We start from the raw sequence: 19,379 nt of genomic DNA, 5'->3' as shown, positions 1-19,379 counted from the left end.
GGCAAATCATTTTCTCTGTCAACAGATCAAAAATAAAAGTGCCACAAGTCAGTAGGGCAGCTGAGGGGATCCTGAAGAAAAGATGAGAAAAGGAAGAAATGTGGCCCATTGAGTTAATCTCATCTTTCTATCAGACAGTCTGTCTGTACATCTGTCACAGCAGAATTATGGTAGTAAATTCACATAAGCGCTATTCTGTGTAAGCCAGGAAAACACGGACCTTGTCCTCATTTGCCCTCTGATAACGCTAGCCTGCTGTGACCAACCAAAATATGTTTTTCTATAACCATCACAACTGTTAAGTATGAAGGCCTTTCAAGAAATTTTTAAAAAGACATATTTAACTTGTACAAAACGCAGAAGACAAGTTGTTATGACCAAACTATTTACTTATTCAGCACTTTTGTAGATTAGATTGAATGACCAAGATCAAAACGGCTGCCAAATTAAATTACCACTCATTTATTATTAGCATTTTGACATAGATTTTATAAAATTTTGACATCAACCTAAATCTGCTGTGCTATCAAAAAAACATATCAAAAAAATTATGAAATGAATGCGCCATTTTTCACGAATCAAAAAACATGCGAAAATTAAGATGGAAAACACTGTGGAAACAATAGGCCTTAGCTTCCTCTCACCCAGTGTGAAAGGATGCACCGTTCGTCGGATTTATTCCTCACCCAATGCAAACGACGTAAACACAAATTAATTAGCAAATCCCCAAACATACACAGAACGTTGCCAACAAAACTCCTCGGAATTGGAGCAGATTTTCGCAGAAAGCAGAGGCCGGGAAATACCTATTGGACTGCCTGGTCCCTTGGTCCGCGAGACGGGATGAATGCTTGGCACAGACACAACGAAGGGGGCACCAGACGATTGGTAAAGGTTCTTGTGTGTTTCTCCCTCTCTCTCTCTCTCTCTCTCTCTCTCTCTGAGCTCTGTGCCAAGAATGGGCAGTGTCTGTGTACCAGGCAGAATTTCAATGAGGGAGGAAGGAGGTGGTGATGGTGGGCAAAGAGGAGGAGGGGTAGGGGAGCTGGAGTTGGCAGAGGAAGTATGCCACACAATAAATGGCAGAATGAAGAATTCCTACAGCTAAAACAATCCAAACAGATGCGCCAGTTTTGTCTTACTGTTGTCCAGCTGTACTGCAGAGTCTGGGCATCTCACAGATACAAGAAAGTATGGTTGTCCTCTATAGAGCGCTATGGAGATTTTTATCGTACCTGCTTTTCTATTTCCCCCATTCCCTAAGGAATGCCTTATTCCTACATTACAGGACGAAGGACAGGCGCAATGAGTCTCCTCCATGCCCATTTGGCATGGTGCCTGCTCTGATGCTCTGTATATCCTCATTAATCGGCTGCAAACACACAGGACAAATGCTCACAAGTAAGCATGCATATAGAAAGGCAGGTACTCAAACACAACCACACACTGGTAGACACAGCACAGCCTGTACGCATGGAAAAAGCTCAGCCTATTTGATCCTGATTTACTAAATGTTAATTAAATGGAAATACCTTCAGCCCTTCGCCATCAACTTCTTTTTTTTTGCAAGACACACACAAATGTTTGACTCACAGGCATAAGAGCTAGGTAAACATGTCGGGCAACGTGTTTGATGAAAAGATAGTATGACCAAGATAAGGCCGGAATATAAAGGAGCCATTGTGTTGACAATCACAATGTCCAACAATCATTTCAAACATAGATACACAGGAAGAAGTGGAGCTAAGTTCATTAATCAGTATTTTAAAGAGGTAGCAGGTCATTACACTTTTGTAAATCTCCAATTTTTTAAACTTACAAATAAGCATCTCAGGTTAACTTCTCATGACATTGCATTTTATTAATATATATCAATATATATGGGTGTATTATATCAAGAGAATGTGAGTTATTAACTAATAAAAATAAAAAGAGGACAATTTCTGAATTGCTCAGCTATACTATCCAACGTGAGCATGTTGATAAAAACCACTGAATGAACACCACATACATCACAGATCTATTCCCTCTATCCTCTCTCCTCTTTTCCTCCTGTGTATGCTTTTGCTAATATGCTGATGAGATGTGTGGTTACCATGGTTTCAAATGTTTCTGATAGCTCAGATGCCTGGCCTGGCATGTACCTACACGCCCACATGGTATAGCATTCACTGATCCCACACATGCACATACAGAATATACGCGCAAACACACTTTTAAAAGGTATGCCCTTTCAAAGAGGGTGTGTGTGCATATTTGCCTGTATGTATACAAAGAGTTTGTGTGCAAGAGTGCAAAGCGGTGTATGTCAGGACGAAACAGCTGCAGCTTCCTGCATGAGAAGAGAAACTTCCTGTTGCCTTGCTGCAAACTGTGGCCGGTCAGCCGAGATATCAGCCAATCAGCTATGTTGAATTCAGGAAGTTAGCCTGACTGCCTCTAGGAGAAAAACTCAGAAACATTATGAGGCAACACGATAAGTTCATCTGAGGATAAGAGAGGGGCGGGGAAAGAGCTCTCCCACCCCTACCTCTCTTTCTGTCTCTGTAACCCTTGTTCTCTCTCTTTTTTTCCAGCTTCTTCTTTCTTAACATTTTCCTCTCATCACTGTCACATGTTTATATTCATAAAAAATATATATTTAAGAAACTTTTTCTTATCTTTAAATGTATTAATTTTGCCTCTCAATGCCAAAGCTGAGCAATTTGAAGTGACAGAGGCTAATGCTGAGAAATTGGGAGTAGTAAGCCCACGTATTGTGAGGGGTATGTTGAAAGGGTCTGCCCATATTCTCTGTTTGTTAAACACGTGGCACGAAGGCGCCATCTTAACACCAATCCCTATTTAGATACAAGATACAATACTGACAATAAGCAGTCTAGTTACATTCCTAATTTTACATACAACATGCTGATATTTCATATCACTTCAATCAGTGTTAAATGTCCTTTCTAAATGTAGATTCAACTATCTAATCGTTTGTTTGTACATTAACATATCCTGTTTTGTCTAATATGGGGAGTGCAACAATGATATTTTGCTTTGGTTGAGTGGCGTTTTCGTTTCTCACAATGAGACTTTAAACAAAATACGCAGTGTAATATGAAGAAATGGCTTATTTCCTTGCAGCTGCATAAGATACACATCAATCAGATAAATACAACGGTTTATTTTCACTCTTTTTTGGTTTTCCAACTGCAAGTCACACTAGTGATAGTAAACCAACAGCCTTGCTGATAAAGTGAAAAAAACACTAAAGGAAACAACTTTTGCGAAACAATCCGCCCTTTTCTTTACAGTGTTGGTCGGTTTCATTTCTGCCTAAGTTTCCTCTGAAGCGCAAATGATCATATACACTAGCCTATGACCCAGTGTGTCAAGACAAACATTACAGTTGCCACCTTTTCACAAACTGTCACACCTAAAGATCGCAGGAAGATAAAACTAGTGCACACACACATGCTCCTGTGAAACAACTGCCACATAGCTGAGTGTAAGAAAGTGCAGACAGTGTGCAAAGGGAATGAGAAACAAAGTAAATATTACCCTCATATTACTTATCATAACGGCTCTGGATGATAAGAGACCTGCCAGGCGTCTTGATTGTCCTGTGGGTGCAACCCATCGACACTGGTCAGCTAAACTCATACTGACCTGAACACAACAACAGCTCTATGACTCGGTCAACCCTCTGAGGTCAGAAAGTAACCAAGGAGGCCTGTCCTTCCTCCTGCCAGTCTACAAAGAGACACCTGTTCAGTAAGGAGAGCCACAGAAAGACTGTTTACCACTCTGTCAGAGCCTGCTGTCCTGGAGCACAGAGGGAGAGGAAGAGGGGGACAGGGAAGGAGAGAAAGAGATGAAGGAAGCAAAAGACAGAAGATGGTCAGCAGGGAGTCGTGGGGTCCCTCTGAGCTCTAGAAAAGTTTCTCCTGTTATGTCCATGGAGCCAAAATGGCGGCGAGCGGAGTGCGGCGTGGCAACCGACGACAAGAGACACGTTTGCAGGACGAAGACCATGATGAAGGACAGAGAACAGGGCGAAAGGAAGTGCAGGAGAAAGATTATAGGTCAGTGAAATAGATGGGAAGAGGTGTCGCAGGATAAAAAAGAAAAATACCTGGAGCCTGTATGTGAGCGGCGGGTGGGCCGGAGGACTGGAGGAGAAGAGGGCCGTGATGGCGGGAAGAAGGGAAAAGAGAGGAGTAGAGCACACCCTCTGAGAGCTACACCCCCTTCCCACAATCCCCTCCTACTGGCGTGAGTGCGTCTGTCCGTACACGGGGTGACAGAGGGACGTCTGCTCACACACAGTCCTATAACACACACACAAAACACACAAGCCACAGTATCAAACACAGTGCACAACAATAAAAAAGCTCCAAATCAGACTCGCAATATACTCACATTACTTTCAGTTGCGTATGACCAAAACGGAAACAACCACACGAACAAACAGACACAGGACAGTTCAAAACACAAACATACACATAATCAATTCGCCAGCCTTTGGATCGCCCTCTGCTCTGCCCTGTGCTGTGTTTGCCTCGGTCCGCCTGCCCATTTTGGCACTGCTGCCAAGAGGGAAGGAGAGAAAAAAGGAGGGGGGGCGTAGAGAGACAGAAAGAGGAAGGGAGGGACATGCTGTAGCGAGAGAGGGGGAACAGAAAGAGGAGGAGTCAGAGAAAAAGAGTTAAGAAAGAGTGAGAGAGAGAAAGAGAGAGAGAAAAGAAAAAGACAGAGAAGACGTGTAAATTGTCGTGAGCAGACAACACTGTGACACAAAACAGTGGGACAGCAGCTGGGAGCACTCAGAGCATTTGTATGTTAATCATCTAACATTCAAAACACACTGCTATCCTTGTACCTTACTTATACTATCCTGCAGCAACAGACAGATGGCGAGAGAGACAAGCAAATCTCAACACTGCCATATTGTTCCATCTCACCACATTTTGACAATCAATAGATCAAAAAAGCCCAAACTGGCTTGAGATCCAAATTCTAAACTGATGGACATTTGTTATCAAGTTCTCTCGCCTGAAAAAGGAGTCCCGGGAGACTTACTGTCTTTTACGACATCTTTATTCTGCCTGCTTTTCTCCGCGTCTCCCTCCATCCTTCCCTCAATTCATCCTCTCCCTCCATCGGGGATAATATCAGCCCTCCTCAGTGGGAGGGGTTTGAGGGAGTTCAGCTAAATGAATCAATGAGCGAGGAGGGTGGATATTTCAGAGAATGTCACTTTTTTTTCCCGCCGTTGGCATCTTTCCCAGGTCTCCCTTTGCTTTCTCACACCAATGCAGATCTTGGATCAGCAAGCAGTCGCCTCTAGATGACTTCAATCATTAGGGGAGAAAACATAAATCCATCTGTTCATAAATGGCCGACCTTGTCTATAGCCTGACTGCGGACCAATCAGCGGCGTTTAAGCGGGTATCCCAAGCTGAGCCAACCAAACCGAGCTCACATCTGAAATGACGTCATTTTAAAAAAAAAAATGCTGAGAATAATTCAAAAACTTTAAAAAAAATTAAAAAAAAACCTAAATACTTTTTACCATGAACTTTTCCATCTCTTTTAAAAATTACATTAACCACTTTAGGGCAAACACACTAATCTTGTTTTGTCTTTGTCAAGCGAAACAGTTAATTCCTTGTGGCGGTTACTGTAATATTGAGTCCTCAAAGTGACCAAACACACACACACACGAACAAACACACATTTTTGGAGGGCTCTCCCGGTCCTCAAACACTCACTGCGGAGACAAAACAGACCACAATAGTCTTCACACATGTGGTACGAACAATCCGGTTCTTCCATGGAGGCTCAGATTCAGCCAGCAGGTTGGACAGCCCCTCAACCTGACGTCACGTCTCCTTTGTTGTTTATGAATTTATTTCTCTCCTCAGCTGAACTCTCTGAACCCAATGCCCCCCCCAAACTTTTCCCCTCCCCTCCCGTCCCTTACTCCAGCCCTACACTTACCCCCTGCCAACGAAGGCGGGCAAATACAGTACAGCTTTAACAAGAAATGAGAAAAGAGGGAGAGACAGACAGACACAGAGAGGAGAGAGACAGGGAGAGAAAAGAGCTCAGATGTCTCTCTCGCTTTTTCTTTTTCTCCGTTTCTTTTTCGATCACTCCCTGTGTCTCTTCCTGCTTGGCTTATAAAAGTTTCAGCTGCATGGCGGACCGGCCTCTTTTGGCAGCCATCCAAATCTTGACTCTCCTGTCCCCTTGCAAGAGAAAGAAAGAGGGGAGGACAAATATAGTCACAGCTAGACTGTAGTGTACAGTTGTAGAGGCAGATGTACTCTGAATACACAGCAGCCATTCAGTAGTTTAAAGCAATCCTTCAGCACTCATAATGAGCAACAGTGAAGCATCATGCAGTGGACCTAACATACAAAAACAAGTTAATCATTGCCCAAGATGTCATGCAGAGTTTTTAAAGGCTGTGCCACAGTTGTGATGTTAAGTCTTCATTTAATTGATTGTGACAGCTTAATCTGATAACAGTGTGTTTTTGGTGCTCATGCCCAGTTCACACAAGGACACGCTCACATTGTTATTTCTTCTATTATCAATAACATGAGCAGCTCAGTTGAGCTTGTATGTACAGACATATTTACACAAGCACACAGAATCATAAAATGCTAGATATTTTTTATATTGTTTCCAAATAAAAATCTAGGCCTGTTTAATGGGCCTTCTGTGTCAATGTGTGTCACTACTGTAATACTGATATACTGTACATTAGGGGCGTGTATCTTTGGGAGTGTCACTTTTCGAAGAAATGTGGGCACAATATGGTCTGTTGCTCCAGTATTCTGTGTGCCAAAGCATTCACGGTTGTCCTTATTCCACTGAAATACAATATTAAATATTACTGGCAAAGTAGATAAATGGTCTGCAGCTATTTTATTTCAAAAAGTTAACTTAAATTGATCAATTAGTTAATTTGAAAGCATCTTACAATCTCCTGCCTGTATGAAAATAACAAAAAGAGGGCAGAGTGCTTCCAGCAGTGGAGAGCAGCCTCTTTGCTGGGAACTATAGCATGTGTCTGCTATAGTTATCTTGATCCTCTGAGTAATTAGCCTATCCATTATTACATTCTCTGAACTTGTTTTTTTTTGCTTTAGTCTAATATGCTCTGTATATTGGCTTTGTTGCAGGACTAAAGGACTAAAATTACAAAGCAAAGATCACGTTTAGGCTTCATCTCACAATGATTTATTTTCCGTGAAGCAACTTTAAAGGTTTGAAAACCTATAATAAATGCATTTTCAGTGGTTCAATCCCTACAGAAAACTGTGAGTTACTTTATAATATTTATTAAATAATGCAACAATTCTTCTGAAAAAGTTATAAAATACATATTGCATGCAGCAAATGGTGTTGACTTACCTGCAAGTGATGTTAAGGCATTGTGTATCTTATTATTACTTTAATAGATATGGAATTTTAATTAAAAAAACATGCTCAAAGATTTCTATAGTGGATCAAGTAACAACCTACAGTAAATAAAGTGAGAAGTTACAAGTGGGAGGCCCTGTATTCAGTTTTCCTATTGTGCCTCAGAAAGAATTAAGCTACCTTCTATCCATTTTCAAATAAATCCTTTGACAAATAATTATGCCTATTGTTTCCAACTTTGATTTAAATAGCTTTAACCCTTAGATGCATGACCTACCGATACCTACACTCTTCCATGAGTGGGGTCAAAAATGACCCCAATAAGAATGAATGTGTTTTATGCTGTAGACTTAAGAAATTTATTTAATTTTGGTTAAAGATGATGATTTTTATTATATTTTGGTCAACAAAAGAATTATTTCATGTTTGACAAGCTCATTTATCACTTTTCTATAACATTTTTATCCCAAAACAGCTTTTAAAAAGGTCAAAAACGGTTAACAGTCAAAAAGTATCCCAATTAGAATCAATGCATTTAATGCAATATTATAACACAAGAATGATTTCATGTTTTCCATGCTATCACAACTTCAACATTCATTGTTTGTGTATCCGTCTGTCTGTCTATGCATGTACACACGCGTCTTCTTTCTTCTCACTGTGAGCAGCTGTTACAAACTACTTGTTTCTGGCTGTGAGCACTGCACACAGGGTCACTGCATTTCCAACAACTATTTGTGGCTTTGCACACATCTTACACCTCTTTCTCTTCTGTTGGCCCTGTCATAACCCTAACCCTAACCATCATAGTGACCATCTGCTTCTCTACACAACAAATGCAGTAATGTTAGCTATCTTAGTTAGCTAGTGTTAGCTAACTAAAAAGTAATTTGATAATAAGAATAATAATAATAATAATAAAAATAGGTGCGATTTATATAGCACCTTTCACATATCCAAGGACACTTTACAATTTGATGATGATAACACAACACTATATCACACAAAAATCATGTATGTGGAAATTAAGTTCATATTTTATAACAGCATATATATTCTGAGGTATAAAAATGATGATAATACTTGTACTAATAATACATGTATGTTGCTGTGAAAAAATAATCTTTAGGGGTGGTGAGACTGCTGACGTTAGATGTGTGGATCGACAGTAAATATACCTGACAGTCACAGTTGATAAAAATCAAAGGTTCCTAGGGTTAACCCTTGAAATTCCATAGAAAATGATTGGGGTCATTTTTGACCCCACGTATGGAAGAGTGTGGTACTGATACAAAAAATGCAATTACTTAAAAAATATAAAAAATTAGATACAAATCCAAATGGCCTTGTGTCAAAGACAACCTATTTGAGGAATACATGGAAGATTAAATGATAAAAATTTAAAATTACAAAGATATTGCAAAAAAACAACCGCTGGGGTCATTTTTGACCCCACTTATGCATCTAAGGGTTAAAATAGGTCTTACAAACTCAATAGAATACATTTAACGCTATCTTCACTGAAGCTAATGTGTTCACTGCTGACCTGGCTGAGAGGCTTTACACAATCTGCGCATTTTAAGGTTCGTAAATATCTATAGGCTGTTCGTTGAGCCTGTTAAATTTGAATCCCAATATGACCAGTTTCAGTTATAAAAAAGACTAACAGGCACAGGTTTACTCACCTATTCAACAGGTGGGTTGATACAGTTTTTTTCTTTGCTTATTGGGTCGAGGACGGAAAACAGCAGCCAATAGTAAAAAAACATGTGAGATAAGAAGGTCACCAGTAGGCTGTGTCTGGGCATATCGGATAATTGAAGAACTGCCGCATTTGACGTTGATCCGGTATTAAACTCATAAACTATTATTTCGCCTATACTACAAAGTTTAAGTAAGGTAACTTTTTTGGTCTAGGCCTTCTTGATTTGGAACCTAAAAGAAATCCTTGTTGAGACCAACACAGATCAATAATAGTCAGAGTAAAGAGGCCAAGCAAACACTTAATCAATAAAATACTGTATCTAATTACACATAGACGTACATCAAATCTATGATAATTATTCTACTGTTACTGTTTCAGATTCAACTCACATCTTGCGTTATTTTCATTCTAGAAAGTTGAGGCGCCCCCTCTAGTGGCAAATGTGTGCAAATGTAGTTTGTGAGCTGTAAAGGGAATACATTAGGAACAGTACCACTTTTCTGCAGGTCCTGTATTTCTCCCTACTTTCCTCTGAAGTATTAATTACTCTAATAAAAGACAGAAACTGTATATTTCAGCTCTGACCTTCAGAAGTATTTATACTAACAAGGATATTACACTTATATATGCAGCATTATTTTCTCACCATATACATGATCATCATCTTCATTGTATAATATTAATGCCATTGTAGTGGCACTCCGTTCTTACTAATCTTTGTTGTACCACTTGTTGAAGTCAGTCCACCAACACTGTTTCCTTTGGCTTTATAATGTTTACTTGAAAACTTCAAAAACTAAATTACACAATTACATACAAATTGCACGGTCAAAGGACTGTTGCTTCCACCATTATCTGACTCCAAACTGAAAACTTACATCTGGTCACAGGTACAACTGCACAGTGACATCATAGCAAAGAATTTAAAGACACAGAACATTTTTTATCATGTATACATTACTAAATTATACATTTGAAACTAAGATATTTTAAATTTTGTATGAATTATGATGAAACTATCATTACCAATTTGTAACTGTTTTTTAATAAAATTATTACCATTAAATTATTAACTTATTGGCCCTTACAGCTATGATTAAATATCAAGTAGACCATTTTTCCTGCTGAACAGATTATACTCCCTGCTGCTCTGTTAAATCAGACAAAAGTGATGTAAATAACACCAAAGGCTTCTTTCCTTCTTCTTTTTCCAGCATAACTACATTCTGGAGACTAACATAAATATTTCTTATAAGAATTTGCCCTCCAGTCAGTTCCTGAGTGAATTAAACAGAGGTGGAAATTATTGAGGGTTAAAATACAGGTAGATTAACGCTTATACCTGGACTAAATGATTAAAAAAAAGAGGGTGACAACCTCTTTAAAATCCATGCCAATGCCAAGCTATTATTTCAGACAGGTTTTAAATAAAAACAAACCGTATTTCATGTATTTCTAAAGGCTTGGAAAATTAACCACCTATAATTACCTGATCTCCACTGATGCCTCAGACCTCACTGGGGAAGAGAAACAACTTTGTATGGGCAGGTTGAGTTATAGACATGTTTGCACATGTCCCAAAAAAGAAAACACTCCAGGGAAATCCAGTTGAAGTTAGGCAATCTGTCATCTACTGTAATGTATATTTCCGTCTCAGGCACTTTTCTATCACCAGTAAGTACAAGCGAGTCATTGTCAATTCTAGTCTTTGATTAGTTTTACTTTAAATCGTATAGGTTGTTTTGTGTAGTTTTTATTACATATTTTGGTTTAGTTTAAATTTAAATTGGCCTTTGTGTTCTGAGCTGCTCTCCTGAACTCACAGGACGAATAAAAATCAAAACAAAACACTTGTATGCTTACAGAATGCTTGCTTGTTGGCAGGGAAGTCACTTTTTTATATCAATCACTGCCAAGAAAGTTGTGGCCTTGGCCTCTGAAATGCCCATGATTTAGGTAATACTGCCCTCCAGTGGCCGAATCAAAGGACAACATCAGTCCAACAGGAGGTCAACAGGTTGACATTTTTCCCCCGTCCTACCTGGTCCTTTTCTACTTTTCTTTCTTCCCCTTCACAATTAGTATTTTTGTCATTGCCAACATTGTCATGTTTTTTTTAAGTCCTGTCACTTTTATACCCAATCACATTTCAGTCAATCAATTCAGAGTATTAAAGTACACAAAATAGGTGCAGCTAGGGCAGACAAGTCTTAAAAATGTTCAGCATCAACCCTCACTGGCCAGTACTGATCTGATGTCAGTTACTGAAAACAGGCCTAAGTGTGTCTGGGACTCCTGCAGGACCGATGGGACCCGCAGGATTCCAGATCAGATGTCAGCCCATAATCTGTACCCTTACACAGGAGCTTATTGTCAGCAGTTGGGGGCATGTTGAGAATAAGAGGGTCTAAGTCTCTTTGTCAGTCTCGTGACATTTTGTCAAGAGGCCATTACATCTGCTTTTACAATAGAATCACTGTTACGTACCGGCTGCATTGGCAAGGCCTTTTCCTCCAATTACTGTGCACCGTCATTATGGGGAGAGTAATACTGTAGGTGATGTAAATCATTAACCAGGGCTGGCTCAAGCTTATTTGGATCCCTGAAAGGCTTTGACAGCCCCTTCCCCCAGTGTCCCAGCTCATCACACTGCTAATCAAAAACTAATCAATGTTAAATTTAATTGACTTTTCGTCTTATCTCAAGAACTTAACTATAACATTTGGATAGACAATATTAATAAAAACTTGAGTGGTTAAAATAATGATTATGAATTACTATGCAGTGTCTCATTGAGTGCCTCCTGCTGTGCGTATAGCCACTTAAAACCAGCAACAAATAAAAACGCACTCCATGTATATTTTTATTGGTATATTAAATTAAATACAATTTAAAATGGTAAGAAACTAACAGCTAGTTTATGGATTGATATTGGTCCTATAAAGAGTGAAAGTGGGGAGTTTTAACAATACACCCAGGCCTATATTACGTGTACTGCAATTTAAAAAAAGAAAAACGTTGGGTGTTTTTTTATGTTACTGTGGAATAAATTTGTTTGCCATTTCTATTAAACGTCAATGTGATGTCTGGTTTTGAATACAGTTATGACAGAAAGTGATACTGTGTGTGTGTGTGTGTGTGTATGTGTGTGTGTGTGTTTGAATGACATCATTCAAGACATTAACATATGGATCGAAAAGGAAAAATGAGCTGCTAGGCACCTATTAATTCCCCAGTCCTGCTGTTCTGTTTACATTATGTACACTTTTTCTAGGCTACAATATCACCTAGAATCAGATTTGCCGTGTGGTTGTTGGATTCAACACATTCATTTAGGAATATGCAACACAGAAATAAGGTTGTCTAATGATTCAAGATCCACCTTAATGTCTTCATCATGTCAGTTTAGATTGTGCTCGCCAAACATATTTTGGGCCCTTGGAGTTTTGGGGTCCCAGGGCAGTCTCCCACTTTTCTGAATTGGTAATCCAGTGTTGGTCCCTGCAAAATAAGACTTTTATCATGTTCATTAAATACAGTTCATACTTGTTTATAGCTGCTTGGGTCACCTATCCTAGTGTCCTGTGACCCTTAAAACAAAGCAAGGTAATAACAACCCCTTGTTATAATGTTTGTGATGTTAACATTTCAAGTAAAGAGTAATTGATTGCCATTTCCATAGGGGGGAGAGTATAGTCTGAATATTGAAATGCCTGAACAGATAAAGCTACCTTAATAAGTAAAAAAAACAAAACAAAAAACAGCCCCCATGTTTGTTTCTGTTACTTGTTCAGAAAAACCCCTAGGATAACAACCAATGACATACCCAAGCATCATTATAAATGTAAAATAATTCATGAATAGGCTATAGGCTACATTAACAGCTGCTGTGTATCGGGGTCAAATAGCCTACATTAAGACCACTAAACGACTGGATCCTAAGGACATTTAACAGGAACAGAACTCATCCTAAAATTTCAGGCATTATTGTTTGAATGTATCCTTTGAAAGACAACAAAACATCACAGCCTTTCCAAATCATCCCCCCCTACTCTTTGGATCAGAGGCTGATGTCATGGGAGGAGTTTGCGTTGGGACCCACAAAACTTTTGCGTGTGCGCGTGTTTCGTCGCCACGCCTCTGTGCGTTCCCGTCCGCGCGTTGATTTCATACCAAACTCATACTTGGCATTCCGCCTTTTTTCTGTCAAACACGGTTATTTTTATTTCTCGCCGAGGAAATAGTCGCGATTCACAAAGCATATCTGCTTTATAAAACCAAAGTGTAAGCAGAGGGAGTGTGTGCCTGCAGCAGCGGAGCAGGGCAGTCTTTTGTAAGGTGAGTGCGCTCTCACATACTTCTTTGTTGTGTGCTGCAACTTTCACGCTGCAGCAGCTGCTTCGCTTCGTGTCTGCCTGAAGTTTTGGGATTTTTTACATATTTCGCATTTTCCCCGCTGCCGCTTTGCTGATTCAGAGCCTCGTGTGTTTAACAGGGAGTCCCTCTGTACTTTCCTCAACCGCCCGTGTTGTAATTACAATGACTTTTTAGGCGTCCCTCGGACTTAGTTTGGAGTTTGTTGAGGTAATATTAGCCCGCAAGCTAACCAACTAGCATGTCAGCTCGAGTGTGTTAGCAGCTGCTTGTGTCTAATATATCCACCGAAAGATACAAAAATACATTTGTCGTTACACTTTACAAGCTTCAGATAGTGTCTTAATAACTGTCGGGTTCGGCCACATTGACTTTTTCCTTCCTTTTTTTGGGATCAACGACGGATTTCGCCAACTCACAGTTGCTTTCACGGCTTCCCACCGCTGAATGTGATTTCATTTTCCCTCTAACTACATGCTGGCAGGAGGGATTCATTTCTTCTTGTTGTGAAAGTTTCACCAACATGTGCGACTGGTCCTGTGGGTTCAACAGAAGCAAAATAACGTTATAGTGTTTTTTTGTTCGTGTCCTGGCTGATTTTTTAAAAATCAAATTAGTGTGATTTATGATTGGACTTTAAGGATCCCATTAATCTATGTACTCTAAGTTTGGTTGCTGTTTTAAAAGTAACAAAACAAGCCTGTCTGATGAAACAGCCGTGGAAATCTTAAAAGGACTGTGATGAAATCTAGCCCGGCTACTCATAATGTCAATGGTGTTCCCATTGGAGCAGCAGGCAGACTGTAATGTGCATGTGTCTTGTCAGTGTTTGCTGAGCTCATAGCTGTATTTAGCTCAATGCTGTACTGGCTGCTCACTGCACTAAACACCTGACCTTTTGGTCACTGGGAGCTATATTGAAACTGGCAGAGCTGCACATGCCCTCAGTGTATAATGTCCTAACTCTGCATCACAGCTGTGACCGCACACCCCAGTTGTATCCTGTCCCAAATCTTGGCCAAAGTGCTCAGCATTACACTCAGTCTTGATATATAATACTGCACTGTGTACTGACAGTAAGGTTGCATTAACATTGGGGTTAACTGAAGAGATTTAATCAAAGTTAACAATGCCATGCTGTGTTGATGTTGACTTTACAATCTTTTTTTTGGGGTCCCACAGGACCCCACTGCTATGTATGTACAAATGATAACTGCAACTGCAAAATCAACTAGTTTATTTCAGTTTGAATGTGTTTTCCTCTTGACTTAATTAAAACATTATGTAGAAAAGTTTTCAATTGGAAATCTTTCCATTTGCTACAAACTGAGCTCGCACATTTGATTAGAGTGACACAATACAGCCGTGACCATAAACCATTAGTCCACCAAACAAGGACATAGAGCATGTTTTGCTATGTATGGTAAGGCATTGGAGTCCCCAACCTTTTTGCTCGCAAGTTACGATTATTTTGTTATCGATTCATCTGCTGATTATTTTCTCAATTAATTTGTGTAAAGTGTTAAAACACATCAATCACAGTTTCCCAAAGACCAAAATTGCAACTTAAAATGTTTTGTTTTGTCCCAAACAGTCCAAAACCCAAAGATTTACTTACTCTCATAGAGGACTAAAGAAAATAGCAAAAAATTATAAATATTTACATTTAAGAAACTGGAACCAGAGAATATGGGCTTTTTTTCCTTCAGAAAATGAATGATGAATTGATTATCAAAATAATCAGTGATTCATTTTCTGTCAATCAACAAACTGATTAATCAACCAATCGCTTTAGCTCTAGTCTTGTGACATGGGCAGTGTATAGCTATGATCCATCATCACATTTTATGGTCTTTTTTGGGGCGTGAGCTGTGAGAGATTCAACCAAAAGTGCCATCATGTCAGTTTGTTAAATTTTTAAACTTTTAGAGGCCTGAAGAGGCCTCTAAAAGTTTAAAAAAATATGAAGTGGTATAATTAATCATCTTGTGACCCTTAAAATTAACCCTTTTGAAACCTGCTCTATAGTCATGTTACTTAAAAACTTGAAGTTTGAAGTCAATTATACCCCAGATGCATCTAACACAAACAATGAGTAATTGTAAACTTAGGAAATGTCATGAATAACAAAAGTGATGAGACAAATTCTTGTATGTTGTTTTTTTTTAAGTTTTTGAGTCTTCAGGACCCCAAACCGAACATTAGGATTAATCAGCTCCAGTCAGGCCAAACCAACCTTAAAGCAACAGCATCTTCCCATTGGCCAACTTCTTGCACAATAAAACTTTCAAGACCGTCACATCTCCTCCCCTTGAATATCAAAATGTTCTTTTAGGCTTTGCTCTTTCCTAACCATCTCACTGGGGTCTGTCTGATCGCTATGGCAACAGCACAGTCCTGTCAGCAGTGATTGAAACTGGGAAGGCCGTGCGCTGAGTGTGTCCAATAAGCACACCGCAGCGGGGGAAGCTCTGCGACCACACTGATCCTCTGTGGTTCCTTTGTGGCGGGGACCATGTTAGCCACACTCTGGAAAACATTACAGAGCAGGCAGCATTCATGTTGCATATGTGTGCCTGCGTTTGAGGAGACTTGGAGCATCCTCAACAATAACAAAAGAATGTGTAATTTCCTCATGTAGCCTACGCAGGCAAGGTTGCAGGCTTTTGGGAAGTTAGTAGGGCTTAACGATTGCCTGTTCTAGTTTCTCATGGATTACTCGCTGAGGAAAATGGCAAAGTGGTCTTGTCATCGCTAACTAGTTGCTCGTTTAACTTATTTGTGTAATCAGCACGACCGGTAGCCTTCATAGCTCAACCAACTGGTAGTGTATTCGTTGACCTTGGCCAGTGTCTGTATAAATTTACAAGTTCACAGTGTTTTGCCATTTTGCTTGTCAGGTCTTTAACCCTGAATGCCAGAGCTATTAATACACCCGGTACCGATGGGGAGCTGTAAACAACTTCAGACGAATCTGATCTCACTCGAGGTGAAGTGTAGAGACATGTGGAGTCCAAAGTAATCTGTCGCCCTTCTTGGCAGCCGTGGAGTTAATCCTGGTCCTGTCCATCCATCACTATCTGAGTGATGGAGCTTGGCGAGACAAAAGTGTGAGGCCTCTCATTGGGCCTTATTCCTAAACCTCACCAATCTGATATTTAATTTGTGTTGTGCAAATTTAGAGCTTTAGCGGGATTCAATAATGCACTCTAATCTCTGAAAAGTTTGTAGGTAGGAGCAACATATTTTGAGTAGTCAGCACAACTGGTGGTGATAACAGAACACCTTATTCTCAAGCTGTGATCAACATAATGGCCACGAAATAAAATTTAAAAAAGTGCAATGATTGCAGTTATTTGAAATAACAATTCATCAACCTTTTCATTCAACTGTTTCATTGGGGAATTAGATGTGTTGGTTGTAAAGCCACTTCCCATTGCAAACCAAATATTGTTGTAGGGCTGCAACTAACAATTACTTTCTCGATTAATTGTTTTGTCTATAAAATGTCAGACAATTGTGGAAAATGCTCATTTTAGTTCCTCACAGGCCAAGGTAACATCTTCAGATTTCTTATTCTGTGCAGCTGACAGTGTCAAAAACACAAGACATTAAAGTTTGTGATAATATGTGACCAAAAAAAAGCATCAAATCCTCCCCTTTTAGAGGCTGTTGATGTTTTACTTAAAAATAATTGCTAAAATGATTGTTATATTCAATTATTAAAATAGCCGGTGATTTATTTCCTATCAATAAACTTGATTACTTGACTAATCGTCGTAGCTCTACATTGTTCAAGCAAATACAGCTGGTTTTAAATTGGAAACTAGCTGTGTAAAACAATCAGGAATCAGATGTTGGGTTTTCATATTTTTTGCCCACTAACAAATTTAAGAAGAAACATATATTTCTTGGCTTCCATTGTTGTGGGTCGTGGCATATTGTGAATTCCATCTGTTGATGATTTGAAGATACAGCAGATTTTTCTTACCACAAAAATGTATATGTATATTATTACCTGATTATACACAGACTATACACTTTAGGATGTGTATATTACTTGGAGTAGATTGCTTAAAGCTGTTCTGTGTTTCCAAAACATACATGGGAAAGCTGCATTAATTTCTTTAAATTTTGCTGATTGCGAAGCCTCTTTGTGTGAATTCATCAGCTATAAAAACAAATACTGCTCTGTGCTCTCAGTTTGTGGTCGATATGTTGGTGTAATGCCTTTTTAATGTGGAAGAAAACCTGTCTTGAAACCTGAGATCAGTTTTGCCACTAGCATTATTTCTTTTGTTGATATTATGTAATGGATTTGAACTTTTATGAATATCTTCTCTTTTTTTTGCGTATAAGTAGTAATAACCAATCATATACATTTCATTTTTCAAATTATTTTAAATCCCAGTGCATTTCTTATCTGTTGTTCTCCATTTGCTCATACAGCTCCACAAAATTAATAGAAATGTTGTCCTCTGTGTTGAAGGTGGGTTGTGGCCGGAGCCGTCATCATTGCGTCGGAGTGGAGTTGCCGTGGTAGCCCTGATGGGGCGCAGGAGGAGGGTGACGATGGAGACGGACTGGCCGACGGGGCAGACCGCGGATTGGATGGGGACCCTGAGGGAGTGTGGAGTCCAGACATTGAGCAGAGCTTTCAGGAAGCTCTTGCCATCTACCCTCCCTGCGGCAGGAGGAAGATCATACTTTCAGACGAGGGGAAGATGTATGGTGAGGAGGAACAGCACATTTCTGTCAGAAACGCACACATCTCTCCTCTCAAGTGTTTTTCTTCTGCAGCTTTTTCAAAAGCCAAACCGTAAGCCTGAATGTCTGTGTTTAAGGCCTGGTGGTATTCTTTACATACAAAATGACTAAAGGTGTAACAGTACACTAAAATCATGGTTCAGTATGTACCTCTTGTATGTACCTCTGGTTTTGGGGTCACGGTTTGGTTTGATTTCGGTACAGCATGATAAACTGTAGAAAACAATATCCTGGTGTCGTGGCCCTGACCAGGTCTATACCCTACTCTTAATTGACGGAGACCCAAAGATGTCAAATAATTTTAAATACATAAATCATTATTTACTATCGATTTTGTTTTTAAGTCACTACCGCTAAAGGAAAATTAGCTGGACATATCGTATATTGACATTATTGCCACTTACTGGCCCAGCATGCCTGTTCGAGTATTTGTAGTCATGTTTGCGTTATTGTGCGTATGTGGATTTTTTTTTTTTTTGTACTCAACTTTAAAAGACATTAAAAAGTTAACATTTAAATATAGTTTGAGCCTTTTGCCGCAAAGGCCTGTAGTGATCCACTGACTGCACTTTGGGATATTGATCCTTGTTTCAAGTCAGGTTAGGGTAGCATAATGAAAAAAAAACATGTCTGATTATTCTCTAGGGGCACTAGTGCACACACACATGTAATATGTCTTTTGTTTGTTTTTATTAGGATTTGCTGCGTAGAGCTGATTAGAGCTTTGATGTATTTTGACCATTTCTTCCTACCTTATTGAAGGCTTTGGCTAGCACCCAACATTTTGACCATTTCTTCCTACCCTATTGAAGGCTTTGGATAGCACCCAACATTCCTAGCAATTTTTTTCTTTGTTTTGGCTGAGTGTTGACGTTCTTGTTCATAGCAGTCTGTGTCATGCATTTGTGTATGTGTGTGTGGTTTGTGAGGGAAGCGGAATATGTGATCCCCTGTGACAGAAAGGGAAAGTTTGTTTCAGCATCGCAGCATTTTCTCCTTTTCTCCTTTTGTGGAAGTGTGAGCTCCTTGAGTTGACCACCCCCCCACTTCCTTGTCAGTAAACAGGGATAATCCCACTGGTACACACATTCACACTTTGAAAAAGCTACAG

At 39.5% G+C, this 19,379-nt stretch overlaps 1 protein-coding gene across 1 annotated transcript in view; it reads left to right on the top strand.

Annotated features, from left to right (window-relative positions):
- The first annotated feature begins 13,202 nt into the window (after window positions 1-13,202).
- The window catches only part of tead3a (TEA domain family member 3 a), a 16,211-nt gene continuing 10,034 nt past the window's right edge, over window positions 13,203-19,379 (top strand). Inside the window, 3 exon segments of the mRNA XM_062427099.1 lie at window positions 13,203-13,275; window positions 13,278-13,332; window positions 17,991-18,232. Coding sequence (XP_062283083.1) covers window positions 13,203-13,275; window positions 13,278-13,332; window positions 17,991-18,232 — 370 coding nt within the window.

This window comes from Scomber scombrus, chromosome 10 (assembly GCF_963691925.1).
Source record: "Scomber scombrus chromosome 10, fScoSco1.1, whole genome shotgun sequence".
In the NCBI taxonomy this organism is placed as follows: domain Eukaryota; kingdom Metazoa; phylum Chordata; class Actinopteri; order Scombriformes; family Scombridae; genus Scomber; species Scomber scombrus.
Note: the sequence above shows the minus strand (reverse complement) of the source record. Positions and strands in the feature narration are given on the sequence as shown.